General features: G+C 37.0%; 1 protein-coding gene across 4 annotated transcripts in view; it reads right to left on the bottom strand.

Moving 5' to 3' along the window:
* LOC129445783 (NLR family CARD domain-containing protein 3) overlaps nucleotides 1-16522 on the bottom strand; it is a 79798-nt gene that overhangs the window by 59528 nt on the left and 3748 nt on the right. For 3 of the 4 annotated variants that reach the window (XM_073873944.1, XM_073873946.1, XM_073873947.1), the window contains exon 2: nucleotides 6000-6070. In XM_073873944.1, the coding sequence (XP_073730045.1) occupies nucleotides 6000-6040 (41 nt within the window). In that variant the 5' untranslated portion in view covers nucleotides 6041-6070. Of the gene's footprint in view, nucleotides 1-5999; nucleotides 6071-13028; nucleotides 13238-16522 lie in introns of those variants that run through there. The other variant, XM_073873945.1, reaches the window with a different exon arrangement.

The following is a 16522-nucleotide window of genomic DNA, read 5'->3' as shown; positions in this document are numbered from 1 at the left end:
CCATGTTCTCATTCTGTTTACGCCAAATTCTGACTCTACCATCTGAATGTCTCAACAGTAATCGAGACTCATCAGACTAGGCAACATTTTTCCAGACTTCAACTGTCCAATTTTGGTGAGCTTGTGCAAATTGTAGCCTCTTTTTCCTATTAATAGTGGAGCTGAGTGGTTCCCGGTGGGGTCTGTTGTAGCCCATCCACCTCAAGGTTGTGCGTGTTGTGACTTCAGAAATGCTTTGGTGCATACCTCAGTTGTAACGAGTGGTTATTTCAGTCAAAGTTGCTCTTCTATCAGCTCGAATCAGTTGGCCCATTCTCCTCTGACCGCTAGCATCAACAAGGCATTTTCGCCAACAAGACTTCCGCATACTGGATGTTTTTCCCTTTTCACACCATTCTTTGTAAACCCTAGAAATGGTTGTGTGTGAAAATCCCAGAAACTGAGCAGATTGTGAAATACTCAGACTGGCCCGTCTGGCAACAACAACCATGCCATGCTCAAAATTGTTTAAATCACCTTTCTTTCACGTTCATGGAGTTCAGGAGATTGTTTTCTTGACCAGGACCACACGCTTAAATGCATTGAAGCAACTGCCATGTGATTGGTTGATAAGATAATTGCATTAATGAGAAATTGAACAGGTGTTTCTAATAATTCTTTAGGTGAGTGTAAATTATTTATGATAAAAGAGATGCTTACGTTCACATAATACGTGCAAGACACTAACTTAACACTAAACTCTGATCGCACATAAGAATAAGCGAGTATCTTGCAAACCGGAGCACTTTTATCATAACCCCTTAAGACGTGTGCGCAGCAGCCACTTATTTTTAAAAGAATTCACTGGTTTTATTTTAGTTTTTTTGCTTTATATTTTATTTATGCACTGTTAATGCATAGACAATATTTAGTTTGTTTGTGTTCTGACTACAGTTTTCATTAGATTTTAAAACAGTCCCTAATGTTTTCTCATTCGTGTTTCAATTTGCTGTAGGATATTTATTTACTGTATTTGTTTTAATATAAGACAATTACGTTGTGTTCTGACCTATGTAAACCCGTCATCATGTGTATTGCCACTGATATTTTTCTTTCAAGTGTTTCAATTTGCGGTAAATGTATTTATTCATTTGTTTCTAATTAAAAATATATCCAACACTTCCATTTCATTCCAAATACTGGCCAAATTACAAAGATGCCGATTCGCACAATAGTTTAGTGAACAAAAGGACCTTGGTGTTTGCCGAAATATGGTAGGTCACTTGCGGGGCAATTTTTACTTTAAAAATTACAGAAATGGCTGATTCGCATAGGATTAAGGTCACAGACAACCTCTGCAATTATAACAAATGACTAGAGGTAAGCAAGAATTTAGTTTGAATAGAGCAAGCTGTTGATTTTAACTGATGTAATCTTTGCTGCCTGAGCGTTTAATTTATATTTTAAAAATGCTTAAAGGTGCAGTGTGTAAATTTTAGAGGCATCTAGTGGTGCTCAGTCCACTGCTCACCTCTTGCTTTTGAAACACATAGAGAAACTACAGTAGCTGCCACCGGACAAACATGTCATCGTTGGAGACAACTTAGTAAAAAAGTTTGTCCGTTAAGGGCTTCTGTAGAAACATGGCTGCTTCCATGTAAGGGGACCCGCAGTGTATGTAGATAAAACGTCTCATTCTAAGGTAATAAATACATAACGGTTCATTATGAAAAGTCTTTATACACCCCTGATAATTTAGTTTTGTATATTATTTTGGATTTCTGTCAAAAGAGATCCTTCTAAAAATTACACACTCCACCTTTAAAACAATGTTACAAATGATACACATAATATTCTTTGTCATCCCTAAAACTAAAACCATTATTAGATGCCCCCTACACCATATATATACACAACCCGAATTCCAGAAAAGTTGGGACGTTTTTTAAACTTTAATAAAATGATAACTAAAAGACTTTCAAATCACATGAGCCAATATTTTATTCACAATAGAACATAGAAAACATAGCAAATGTTTAAACTGAGAAATTTTACAATTGTATGCACAAAATGAGCTAATTTCAAATTTGATTTCTGCTACAGGTCTCAAAATAGTTGGGACAGGGCATGTTTACCATGGAGTAGCATCTCATTTTCTTTTCAAAACAGTTTGAAGACGTCTGGGCATTGAGGCTATTGAGTTGCTGGAGTTTTGGGGTTGGAATTTGGTCCCATTCTTGCCTTATACAGATTTCCAGCTGCTGATGAGTTTGTGGCCGTCTTTGACGTATTTTTCATTTAATGATGCCCCAAATATTCTCTATAGGTAAAAGCAGGCAGGCCAGTTCAGCACCCGGACTCTTCTACGACTCAGCCATGCTGTTGTAATAGCTGCAGTATGTGGTTTTGCATTGTCCTGCTGAAATATACAAGGCCTTCCCTGAAATAGTCATTTGGAGGGCAGCATATGTTGCTCTAATACCTTTATATACCTTTCAGCATTCACACAGCCTTCCAAAACATGCAAGCTGCCCATACTGTATGCACTTATGCCCCACCATACCATCAGAGATTAGGGTGGCCATTCGTGCCAGTTCCGCCGGACACGTCCCGAACATGTTTTCGGGGTTCGTTCTCCGGAAGTCGCGCGCATACGTCATCGAGGTTCTCATATTTCAGTTAAAATACATTAGAAAATTAAGATTTATTTCTTTTAAGACATAAAATCATTGTAGTTTCATTCTTACCTTGAAATGTAACGGTTGCTTTTCTGAAATTAAACCCAAAATATTAAACCTTGATGACGTATCCGGTCGACCAACGCGACTTCCAGAGAACGAACCCGAAAACATGTTCGGGACGTGTCCGGCGGAACTGGCACGAATGGCCACCCTATCAGAGATGCTGGCTTTTGAACTGAACGCTGATAACATGCTGGATGGTCTCCCTCCTCTTTAGCCCGGAGCACACGGCGTCCGTGATTTCCAACAAGAATGTCAAATTTGGACTCGTCTGACCATAGAACACTATTCCACTTTGAAATAGTCAATTTTAAATGAGCCTTGGCCCACAGGACACGACGCCGCTTCTGGACCATATTCACATATGGCTTCCTTTTTGCATGATAGAGCTTTACTTGGCATCTGCTGATGGCACGAGGGATTGTGTTTATCGACAGTGGTTTCTGGAAGTATTCCTGGGCCCATTTAGTAATGTCATTGATACAATCATGCCGATGAGTGATGCAGTGTCGTCTGAGGGCCCGAAGACCACGAGCATCCAATAAAGGTCTCCGGCCTTGTCCCTTACGAACAAAGATTTCTCCAGTTTCTCTGAATCTTTTGATGATGTTATGCACTGTAGATGATGAGATTTGCAAAGCCTTTGCCATTTGACGTTGAGGAACATTGTTTTTAAAGTATTCCACAATCCTTTTACGCAGTCTTTCACAGATTGGAGAGCCTCTGCCCATCTTTACCTCTGAGAGACTCTGCTTCTCTAAGACATACCTTTTATAGCTAATCATGTTACAGACTTAATATCAATTAACTTGATGTTCTCCCAGCTGAATCTTTTCAAAACTGCTTGCTTTTTTAGCCATTTGTTGCCCCCGTGCCAACTTTTTTGAGACCTGTAGCAAGCATTACATTCTAAATGAGCTAATTAAGTGGATAAAAGTGTAAAGTTTCTCAGTTTAAACATTTGCTATGTTATCTATGTTCTATTGTGAATAAAATATTGGCTCATGTGATTTGAAATTCCTTTAGTTTTCATTTTATACTTTTTCGGAATTCGGGTTGTATATATGTATACACACACTCACCTAAAGGATTATTAGGAACACCATACTAATACTGTGTTTGACCTTCTTTGCCTTCGGAACTGCCTTAATTCTTTGTGGCATTGATTCAACAAGGTGCTGAAAGCATTCTTTAGAAATGTTGGAGTTCAGGAGACGGGTCTTGACCAGGACCACACCACTGATCTATATAAATGACTAGATTGCGCATAGAATGCTTAACGTAACAGCGTGAGGTGAAGCCAGCGCAGAGTTTGAGCCGCCATCTTGGTATACCCAACCGGCAGACGGCGTCATTGACTTCCATTCAAAATCATGTTTTAAATTCACTCGCTTTACAGCGTATCAGTCACGCAAGATTATTTTAAGGATATGTGTACGTAAATTAACTGTTAATTCTGGTGTTATTTGCAATGTTTATGTTTTAATCGGGCAGGAAAATGGATTTATAAAAAACCGTTAAGGTGAGTGTGTGTGCTGCATTTTGTTAATGACACGGGTATAAATAAAAACATTTTTGACATTCAGCTACACGGTCAGCGTTATTTCTCTAAATAAGTTTAGGTAACTTGTAAGTTTAGATAACATAAAACCAGCAAACTATTGCATGCACATACGGTACAAAGCATGATTATTTATTTAGATTTCAGAATGAGCACGTTTGTCATTAATACTAAATATGCTGTCTGCTGATCTGATACTGTAATGAAGATGAATGTATAACTGATTAAAAACTAAAATGTACAACTTTCAGTAAATAACTATGTACATGGTAAGGACGTTTGTGTTGTAATAATGTACAGGGTAACTTCAGATATAAAAACGAAGACTAGTAAAGTGATGTTTTATCATTAAAATCTGATAAAGTCCATTGATTTAATAGAATGTTTGGGTATACCAACATGGCGGCGCGGTGGCTTTACAGTTGTGACGTCATGCGCAATCCAGTCATTTATATAGATCAGTGGACCACACCCATAAATGCATTGAAGCAAGTGCCATGTGATTGGTTGATTAGATAATTGCATTAATGAGAAATTGAACAGGTGTTCCTAATAATCATTTAGGTGAGTGTGTGTGTGTGTGTGTGTGTGTGTGTGTGTGTGTGTGTGTGTGTGTGTGTGTGTGTGTGTGTGTGTGTGTGTGTGTGTGTGTGTGTGTTTCATTCAGTCACCATTTTGGTGGTTCTTTTTTGGTGATGTGTGATTTCTAAAAAGAGCATAGCACTAATCTTGAAGTTGTTTAGTATGAAAATAAATGTTTTATTGTTTTATCTCTGAATTAATCCTTTTTGGGCTCTGCACTGAACTTTTAGTGTTTGGTGCTTTGCCCACATATTAGTACTTGCTGCAAAATTTTTTAAGTAAATAAGCTGTTGTAATGGACTTAAATAATCTTACATTAAGTATTCCTACTGTTTCTGGTAACACTGAAATATTTTTGTACAGTATATGTTTGTATGTTTTTTTTATATGGACCTTAATGTTTGAAATAAAGTTACAATACAACTACTGTACTAATAAACGAAGGTTTAGTTTAACATGATCCCATTTTTCAAACTTTAGTTAGTGTGTAATGTTGCTTTTACAGCATAAATAATACCTGCAAATTTATAAAGCTAAAAGTTCACTGTCAGGTGATATATTTTCTTTAACTGAATTCCCGTTTCAATGCCTACAGTGATCGGCCGGTGTCGACTACAGCCCTCTACTTCCTGGCTAAATGACGTCAAAGCAAGAGTGTTTGCTAAACTCCGCCCACAGGAATATGTAAGTCACCAAGCTTAAACAGCTCTTGTTAAGCTAAGCTGCTGTCCAATCACAACACACTAAACAAGCTAAGCTACACAATCACAACACACTAAACAAGCTACACAATCAGAACATATTACACATTTCTGAAGGAGAGACTTCATAGAACAAGGAAGACATCAGCCCGTTTTTAGGACAGTGAAAACAGCACTATAGAGATAAGGAAATTATGTGAAAATAAATGCGTTTTTTACACACAAAACAAACACATTATACTGCACACTGTAAAAACAACCAAAGCTTCAAAAACACAGGAAGAACAGGACGTTTAAGTATTATGAACTAATAAGTAATAATCAATATGCAACATCCTGCAGCAATTAGATTCATATTAATTTTCAAGTATACTATTATTCATTGTCCACTTACGTTCTGTTAGATATTAAACAAAGTCTCAAAGTTTCTCTCACCTGTTCATTGTGTTTGTGTCTGTTTCTTCAGAGAGGCTCATGACAAAAGTTCAGATGTTGATTCTGTAAATCTGTAAATAAACACAACACACACAAACGCACACGCACACACACACACACACACACACATTCTGGTTTCCATGTTTTGTGGGGACATTCCATAGACATAATGCATTTTATACCATACAAACTGTATATTCTATTCCCCTTACCTACCCCATTCCCTAACCCCAACCATCACAGAGACCCTTCTACAACTTCACATTTTCAAGAAACATCATTTTGTTTGATTTATAAGCTTGTTTCCTCATGGGGACATCAAAATGTCCCCACAAGGTCACAAAAACACTGGTATTCCTATCTTTATGGGGACAATTGGTCCCCACAACGTGATAATGACCAGGTACGCACACACACACACACACACACACACACACACACACACACACACACACACACACACAATATGAAAAACTGCAGATATCACAGTGATTGTTTGTGGTAACTTTTTTTTGTTTGTGTATTTTTATATGCTCTTCCTGTCTCACATGATTTATATTAACCTTTAATGGATAATTAATTAGTATAGCAGTGGCATACTATATGAACGTAGGGTACTGCATGTAGCAGGCTGGTTTTAGTGGGGTTTTTGGCACTTTTTAGCTGGTCAGGTTGGAAGACCAGCTTTGCCAGTCTGAAAGGAATGTCCTTTTTAGTATATTTATTTCACATTATTTAAATATGATTTTTTAACATTCCAGCAGTCATCATCTTTTTACACCTGGTCAATTCTCTGATCAGATAGTTATAGATAGACTTGTTTAAACTGTTCAATTTACATTCCACCACATAAATTAGTCTTGGCTAAACGGATATTAATCCCATCTTCTATTTCCACACAAAATGCAAATAACCTATTCATTTCTCTGTCTTAAGAAACTTGCAACAATGCTAGCACTGTACTGTATGTTGAGCAGCGGACACACGTCTGCGAGCACGGTCCAGCACGACAAGTGACAGCGAGATTACAGAGGAATAAAACGGTCAACAAACCGCCCTAACATAAAGCTTTTTGTTAATGAACATTTTATTTCTCATTTAAAAGTCATTGGAATGTCCCTAGTACTAGTAATGAGTTAATGATATTTTGTACTGACACTGCCGGGAATACCTGTTTTAGTAATTTGTGGGAACAGGATCTAATATACATGATGACGATTTGGATGATTGTATTAGTTTGAAAGTTCTTCTAGTGTAGAAGCTTTAAATCACTTAAGTTGTTCATGTGGTGGCCTAGTGTTCAGTGTACTACTGGATAAAGTGGTGGCTGCTCTCATAGCTTTGATATTTTCCCTAATAGCCTCAATTTTGTTAGTGGAGAAGTTCATGAAGTTTATCTGTTTCTCTATGTTTTGTGTGTTCTTTTTTGAGCCCCTTTCACTACTGGATTAAAGAGGAATTATTGTGATTTTCTACAATGAGCTTGCTGAGATTGGTGGATCTGGCAGTTAGAGCCTGTCTTCAGTTTTGAACACTCTCTATTTCTATGCAGCGCGCCATACCTCTAGCTTTGTGCTCCTCCATCTACGCTCCATATAAACATACAATATATCAAATATAAGAACAGAGCCTCTGCTTTCAAACAAATCACCCATTTTATCCTATCTTCAGTTGTTCTCTTTTTATCACCTCTCAAATATGTGTAGGTTTCTTCAAAAACACCAAATTTTGAGCAAAAAGCTGAAATAATTGCGTTTTTGTGAAGGACTTTTGATAGAGATCCTATTCAGAGCATTCTCAAAACATACACAGAGTTTGAACTGTTTGCCCCAAGGGATTGCTTACGTGTTTTATAAGTTGGGTAAGCGTGCCATCTGGTAGAAAAAAACTTGTCATTGGCAGGGAGGCATTTTCTCTTAATTTACAAGATATAAGAATGCATTGAAATAATCTGTTAAACTGTTCTCCGATATCTACATAGAAGGTCTGTGGCTTTATTAAGTGCAAAAATGATCCAGAGATGGTTTTACATGTCCATTTACAACCCTAGAATTTGCCTTTAGAATGAAATTGTCTTATTACCTTATTGGAAAGGGTCATGAATAATAATGTTGAGCTCTACTCTGATTGGGCTCTACTCTGATTGGCTGTTTCACAGAGCAGCTCCTTCAGTAGCTCTGTGCGTGTGTGCAAACAGACCTCATGTCTGAGACTGTATGAGACGAAGATACAGAATTTGAGGAATAATCAATTGTTTGGAGATTGTTAATAGAGGTTGCTAATGGAACGCCCACCCCCTGTGCACGCCACTGCAACATTGTAATACATGTAATGTGTAATTTAATGTTGGGTCATACATCGTGACTCTAACATCACAGTTGGTCTGATGTTGAGATCGGGCTGTTTTCCAGTGGTCTTTTGCATGCACAAGGTTTACCTAAGTTGGAGGAAACAATTGGCTTTGAGTCTCACGATATGCCATTACCATTTACAGAAATCTTATTATTCATCTATGCCTAGGTAAATACATTTATATAATAATAAATCAGCATTTAAAGGAACACTTTAGTTTTTAACCTTTAAATAATCTCTCAGTGTCATACTTCATACCAGTGTTTTTTTTACTGGTCTTATGTTTTGGCAATCTAGGGGTGTAACGGTTCTCGGTAAAGAATCGAATTGTCCCGTTATCCTCCTGCGGTTTGGGACTCACGTGCACCGTGTTTGATTTGACCAAGCATTTCTAATATAGTTTGGTGAAAAAACAATGCATAAAACCGCTAATGTATGATTCTGAATAAGCTCTGCGTGTGTTTGGGTGAGAGTACCTTTCCAATCAACTTGAAGTATGCAAATCTGTTGCCAAGCTCACAGTTCCTCCTCACGTGTTGGTGTGGGTGTGTCGAAAAAAAACTTGAAGATAGTTGCATAAAAAGTAACCCAGTGTTCTAAGCTATTTTATAATCATTTTGAAGTGCACAGTAAAGTTGGTACAGTTGGTAAATGTTGATTTTGGCAGAGGTTAAAAAACGGCTTAGGTTTTAATTTTTGTAAAGAAGCCTGTTGTGACCAAAGTGTACCAAAACCTAACCCTAAAACCGTGATACGCACAGAACCATTAGTAATTTTAACCGTTACACCCCTAGTTGTAAAGCAGTGATTTGTGTAAGGTCTATGTAGTTTATGATGTCTCAGTGACTGTGTGTTTGTCCCCGAGCTACTACTGCGGTTAATTAGCTGACACGTGTTCAAATGAACACAGTTTAAAATAGTGTCCCTCTCAGACCGTTTGGGTGAGTTGCTTGTTGATGGCGTCTGCGCATTGGGTAACGGAGAGGATATGAAGGTCATGGAGACCATCACAACACTTAAGGAATTCACGTTCTGTCTCCCATGTTTCTCTAAAATTTTATTAAAATGGAATTAAAATTACTGAATGACATGCACCTGCAGACACTGACTACCTTACTGATTATTACATTTTTTTTTTTAGTTTAGGTAAATAAATGGTTTTGTTAAGCAGCTGTTGTGTGTGGTGTCTCCCTGACTTATTCTTGTGTTCTTTGTAAAAGAGTCCTATCAAACTTGACATTTTGTTAATTTATTAAATGTTTTTGTGAATTGCCCTCTATTCTCCAAAATTATTTTAATACAGTAATAAAGTTAATACATATTGGGGTGGTTTCCCGGACAATTCCCGGATAAATGCAGATTAATTATGCACACTACAGTTATATGACCGAGTGTTTAAATTGATTGGAAAATATTAGGCTGATCACCGCAATTTCTAATATTTTTGTTGCATGAGATTCTCTTGTTTTTTCTTATTGGCTAATTTGAACTTAAAGAGACATACACAAAAAAGGTCACATTTTTTTCTCACATGAAAGTGGCAATTTCAAAAGGTCACGTTCCTCCTGATCCCATTTTTTAAACCCTAGTTAGTGTGTAATGTTGCTATGATAGCATAAATAATACCTTTAAAATGCTAAAGCTCAAAGTTCACTGCCAGGTGATATAATTTTTTTTAACAGAATTCGCCTTTCAAAGCTTACAGGGAATGGCCGGTTTGGACAACAGCCCTCTGGTTTCTGCTTTAATGACGTCACTAGAACAGTTTTTTTTACTTAACTCCGGCCACTATAGAGGTGCGCAGAGAAAAAACTAATGCAGGGTTAGTTGTATCACGGAACGTTTACGTTGTTCCACAGGATTGAATGATTTGTTTTCTACAGGTATTGTTTTCATGCTGACAAATATAATGTTTTTCCATAGAGTTATTGATTAATAAAGCAATAAGCCCTGCAAAGCAGTGGGTTACCAGTGCATTTTATAACAGCTAAGGGGCATTGTTAAAACCCCCTTAGCTGTTATAAAATGCACTGTACCCCACTGCTTTGCGGGGCTTATTGCTTTTATAAACGGTAACTTCATATGCATAGCAGGAATTCTTTAAATAAAACACAAATAAGTTGTAATTATATTAGTACAAATATTACGCTTCCGCCAAACAAAGTAGTTCCTCAGAATCAAGTGTGGCTGATTTTTATAAATGGCTGATTTTTATAAATCAACATTCATCTAAATATATACATTAACATTTAAATCATGCAGCTGTTGAAGTGATGATCAAATATGCTTGGAAGCATGCTTAACTCTTTCCCCGTCAGCGTTTTTTTTTTTAAGTTGCCACCCAGTTTTAGTGTAATGCCTTACAGAAAAAAATTCTTCTTTAAATAAACATAAAATATCAAATGAAAGAACAGACCATCTGCTTTCAAACAAAGAAAAACGTTCATCCTACCTTCATTTGTTCTCTTTTTACCTCTCAAATTTTCAGTGAGAATTTCGCTGAAAGAGATCGGATTCAAAGCCATGAGCAAACTTACACTGTGTTTTTAGTGTTGAGTGAATGCGTCAGTTGGGTAAGGTCGCCACTCAGTGGATAGCGAAAATGATGAATTTTAGGTAGAAACTCCTCAGGGAACGTTTTCTCTTCATTGATGAGATGTCTCAACAATATTTATTGACACTTTTCTGGATATCGCCATTAATTGTGCAATTGTAGACAAATTTAAAATATTTTATCACTGCTTAGAATGCGTTTCAACCAATCAGAATGAAGAACCAGAACTGCCCGTTTTATAAAGAGTGTTTTGGTGGCATATAAGTAAATTTTTTCATTATATGTTTTTTTTTTCGGTCTCTGAGTGGGGTGTGTAAGATACCAAAACCGATGTTATGTCGTCTTAGTGTCTTGCTGACTAAAACATTGCATCATTTTGAAATGTCTGCAGCTCTTAGCAACTTTTTTGGTAGGCTTGGAAATATATTCACCCAGTCGGGTTAGTTGTAACGCTGTGTTACAACTAACCCCTCAGCAATAACGATATAAAAATTGCTAACGTTAGCATAATTCTTGCCATTGTTTTAAATAGGCTACACACTAAATGATTGCTGGCTGCAAACAAAATAAATGTGCCTGTCTTATCAAAATTGTGTGTCAAAATGTATTTTTGTTAATCTCTTAAACTCTTTCCCTGCCATTGACGAAAGAGAAAACGCTTCCCCGCCAATGACGAGTATTTCCGTCTTTCCGCAATACCGCTATTATCCACCAGGTCGCAACTTTTTAAACCCGGAAGTATTGCCCTATGGCAAGCAGCTGCATGTCCGTGTCTGTTTTAAAGATCGCTCTGAATGGGAACTCTATGAAAAGTCTATCACAAAAATGGAATTATCTCTGCTTTTTGCTCAAAATGTGGTGTTTTTGCAGAAACCTACCCGTATTCAAAAGCTGATTACAAAAGAAATACTGAAGGTAGGATGAAACGTTTTTTTTTTTTTTTTGAAAGCAACGGGTCTGTTCTTTCATTATAGACAGATAAACAATATCCACTTTAAGTATATAGACAAAATAGTATTGAAAAATTTGCCTGCAAACTTTATTTTTAGCAACTAACCCCCTGCCGGTTAAAATTAACCTCACATATGGGGTAAGTTGTAACATTTGCACTTTTGTCACGTTTCGTGTAATTGTACAAGAATGGAAAGTAATAGAAACAAACTTCAAATGATCATTTGTAGCAGAGGTATGTGTGCTGCAAAAATGCTAGTAAAACTGACTATTATCAGCTTAAATTGAATTTAGTTGGACTTGATAGCAGAGGTGGACAATACTTAGTTACATTAGTTACATTTCCAAGCATCTGTGCTTTATTAGGGTGTTTGTCTTGGGGAAAATGTTACTTCTAAAGCATAGAATCATACTGTGTATTCTTTAATATTGCATATTAAAATGTATTTAATACCCAATTACATTAAAAGTAAAAGTACACAATTTCAATGTAATTGGGTATTAAATACATTGATAGCAGTAAATGTACCTACATATTAAATGTAAAACAAAAACTTGTATTTATGAAATGTAATAGAGTAAAAAAAATTATGATAATATGCTTCAGAATTTATGTTTTCCAAAGAAGAACACGGATAAAATACAAATACTTGAAAAAATTGACCCTAGCAACTTGTCAACCCACCTGTGGTCTGTGGACGTTGGAATGAACGTTGGAATGAACGATCAATTTACTTCTCCTTTCGGTATTTCTTGGCAGTCTGTAAAACGATAGTTCCGAATTCTTGTTAATCTGTTAGTACAGTCTATCGCACAACAGCTGTTTCCCATTTAGACGCGTTTTCACCGTGTTTCCGCTGATTTTACACTGTACACAATTGATGCCGCTCTGTCTTTTGCCACTCAGTGGGCGTAACCGCAGGCACTTTCGCCGAAGGTGAAGTCACGTGCATACCTTCTATTAACTAAAGCAAAAGCAAAGCTGCAGTGCAGAGTAATCTCTCACGTCAGGTCACGCAAGCCTGTTCAAATACCAATACAAAACACATACGTGAACTTTAACCAGTGGTCATTAAAAATGTACAACATTGGCAAACAACAGCACAGACTCGGACAGCTTTCACATAACATAAGAAAGCTTTAATGTGCCACGGTGGGAGAAACGAGATTACCTGCTCTTGAGCTGCTACCTGCGGGCTCATGGAGGGCTTCTCTCCTGGTTCAATGCGAGTTTTAATTAGCCTAATGCTTCACAGAATCGTTAAAGGTTGTTGATGGCCACCAGATTTTCTAACCCTAAAATAAGCTACCACGAAAGTATCCAGGGCTCAGACAAACTCTCAGGCAACAGATGTTGTGTAAAATTCAGCTTCCTGAAAAACTGTTCCAATGGGCGGGGCATAAGTGCATATTCATAGGTTCGTTCCGCGTTGGACCATATAGATTGTAAAAAAGAACAAGTTGTTGGAACATTGGAAATTTATTGAAATGTGTTGTTTAATAGATTATTTCTATGTGATAATAAAGCCGAATGATCATAAGCTTTGTTTAGATGTACAATTGTTTACATTGTTCACGTGATAGACTAAAATGCTTTTTCATGGCTATACAATTTCGTTTTTGCTATTTACCTTGATTCTGCATATATAAATAAAGATTTTAGAATTGTTATTTGGTGTTATTTTGTGTTGCAAGTTTTTAACCTATTTGTCCTTGGACATGATGCATGATTACTCTATTAAAGCAGGATTCCTGAAAATAAAAATTGCCTAACATTTTTTTAAAGGTTATTTATCTAAATGCAAAATCAGCCTAAATATGTTTACAAGTGTTTTTCTGTGTAACTAAAAGGCAAAATAGACCAAAAGATAAAAAAGTCATTTTAATTTTCTCTATGAAAGAGATAATGAAATGTTTTAAAACAAAGTGATAAATACAGGATGAGAAGAATTAGAATGAAAAGAAACAGACCATGAGTGTCAAGTGGTTGTTCTGATTAATTGACCCAATCAGCACATCATACTCCTCTGGATCCAGCTGCAGTACAGATTCATAAAATATTATATGAATGCTTTATTTCACTAATTCATTGATAACATGAGAGATGCATTTAAATAATTTAGGATTTTGAAGCCTTTTCATTGAACTGGCACCCCAGTGAAAAAAATAATACACTGGATTTACTTAAAAATATAGTACATCATTTTTGCATCCACTTTTTTAAGTAGTTTTACATGGAATTTTAAGCAAATGATAATGCACTGATACATTCTACCCCTAACAAAGGATTGATTTATGCATAGAGAACAATTGATTAAACAAAGATAAAAAGAGAAAAGCATCTTCTTTATGTTTAGATTAATAAATAGTTTCATCACCTAACTTACAGGTCTTGCATTAAGGTAAATAGCTTTTCAAATATGTTAGGACATTTTTTATTAACAGGAATCCTGTAAATAGAGTAATCTTGCATTTCTAATTTAAAAGAAAACATGAGCATATCATATGTGATTAATGAGTGACTGGCCTTCATGAGTGATTTTCTTGTCTTTACTCTGTTAGTAAAAAATATATTTTTTGCAAATATAAGTTAATAAGAAATTTCATTTTTTAAAATTGCAAGGCTCTTTTTGTTAAGGCTCTAAGTTTTATTGCAGTGCATGCTAGTAATGCAGCAAAATACCCCACACAACAAGACATCAACTATGGACAAGATACAACAAAAACCAATGAGGAGAAATATGCAGTGTATTCATGCTGTAGTTTGCTGTTTAGCATTATAAACGTAGGCTAAATAGCAAAACGATATTGTATAGCCATGAAAAAGTGTTCTTTTACAAAACGTGCCCACACAAAGCATTTTAGCCTATTATGTGAAGAAAACAATTGTACATCTAAACAAGGTATATAATCATTCGGCTTAATAATCTATCAAGCAAGAACTGAAAAACAAATTTCCAATACATTCGGTTGTTCCAACGTGGAGCGAACCTATACATTTGCATATATGCCCTGCCCATTGGAACATTTTTCACTGAAACTGAATTTCACACAAGACCTGTTAACTTACTAATTGTCTAACAATCAAAGTTATCAAACATCTAAAAAACATTTTACTTATTGAAGGCTGTGTCCAAAAACTAAGGCAGTGACTTGTTGCCTCGCTGCCTCATGAGGCAATGACTTCGGAGGCATGAAGGCAGCTAAGAGAAACGCTTTCGGACACACTTCATAGGCAGCTTGTTTGAAATATAAACAGAGAGCGTCTTTGTGATGACTAATCACTACAATACCAATTTCTCACTAGAAATGCAATTAAAAGGTGTAAAAAGTGAAAATATACATTTATTTACTCTAAATTTGTGGTCCAGCCACTTTCTTGGCCGCCATTTAATTTTTTTTAACTCATCCAAGTTCGACCAATCACATTCTTATTCTAAGCCCACACATAGAATTGGGACAGGACAATGGAGGTATCTCAGGAGACAGGAATTCAAACACTGGATTCGGACATGCCTTGATGCCTTTCTGCCTTGGAATGCTGCCTCAGAAGGCAACATTTTAGAGTTTTCGGACACAGCAACAGAGTTTTGAATCACTCTCGTGCTACTGTGATGTCATAGACCAGTGTTCCCCAAATCTTACCCTGGAGGGCCAGAGCACTGCAGAGTTTAGCTCCAACCCTGATCAAACACACCTGAGCAAGCTAATCAAGCTCTTCATGATCACTAGAAAATCACAGGTGGGTAAGTTTGATTAGGGTTGGACCTAAACTCTGTAGTGCTCCGGCCCTCCAGGGTAAGATTTGGGGAACACTGTCATAGACCAACGGGTCTGCACAGCAGTGTGTGATGTCGAACATAACAAGTCAAATCATCAGGCTTCTTTGACTTCATGCAGCGCCGCAAGAACCACAATGTGGATGACGTCAAAGAACAATTTGAGAAATCATGTAAAGTTTCATTTCGTCTCCTCTCACAGTACATTGACATCATCTGCCTGTCAGTTCTAGAGGAGAGGCATGAAGTCAAACAAGCCTATACTACCGTGCCTCGTGAGTGCTCAATAGATCAGTGCCTATTTGATAATGACACTGCATATAAACTTTGTTTAATAGGATTTTTAAAAACTTGGGGTCAAGTCCGATTCCGAGTGCAAGCTAGTGACAATCATAGAAGTGTGAATTATCATAGAAGTGATCTGAAAGAATCGCAGATGAGTCGCCGACACCTGTGAGATCGGCGATGACCTACAGCCAATGAGAGAGCAACATACAGGGCAGCTGGAAGTTCGGGGAGGAGTCATAATCTTTATTTCTTTATCTTCTTTCTGCTGCAAATGAACGCACATACAATTTGTATGGTAAGCTTTTTGCGTGCTTCCATTTTTTAAAATAATACCAGACGTGAGAACTCTGGTCTTGCACGCGTGACCTTGTGTTGTTTCCTTTGCGTCACTTCTCACATGCGTTTGGTTGTGAGACGTAGTTTGCGGACCGGGACAAAGGTGTCAGCGTTTCCTATGGTATAGTCATGAAGTGTGAAACCCCCTGTCACCACTCACCAGTCCATCATGCAGTCTGAAAACAGCAGCGACTGAACGCTACCCCAGATAGTCACACAGTGTGAAAAGATCTGTGACCCGACTAGTTTGAAAATCGTGCTGA

Source organism: Misgurnus anguillicaudatus, chromosome 12, assembly GCF_027580225.2.
Source record: "Misgurnus anguillicaudatus chromosome 12, ASM2758022v2, whole genome shotgun sequence".
NCBI lineage: Eukaryota > Metazoa > Chordata > Actinopteri > Cypriniformes > Cobitidae > Misgurnus > Misgurnus anguillicaudatus.
This window is presented reverse-complemented; position numbering and strand designations above follow the sequence as displayed.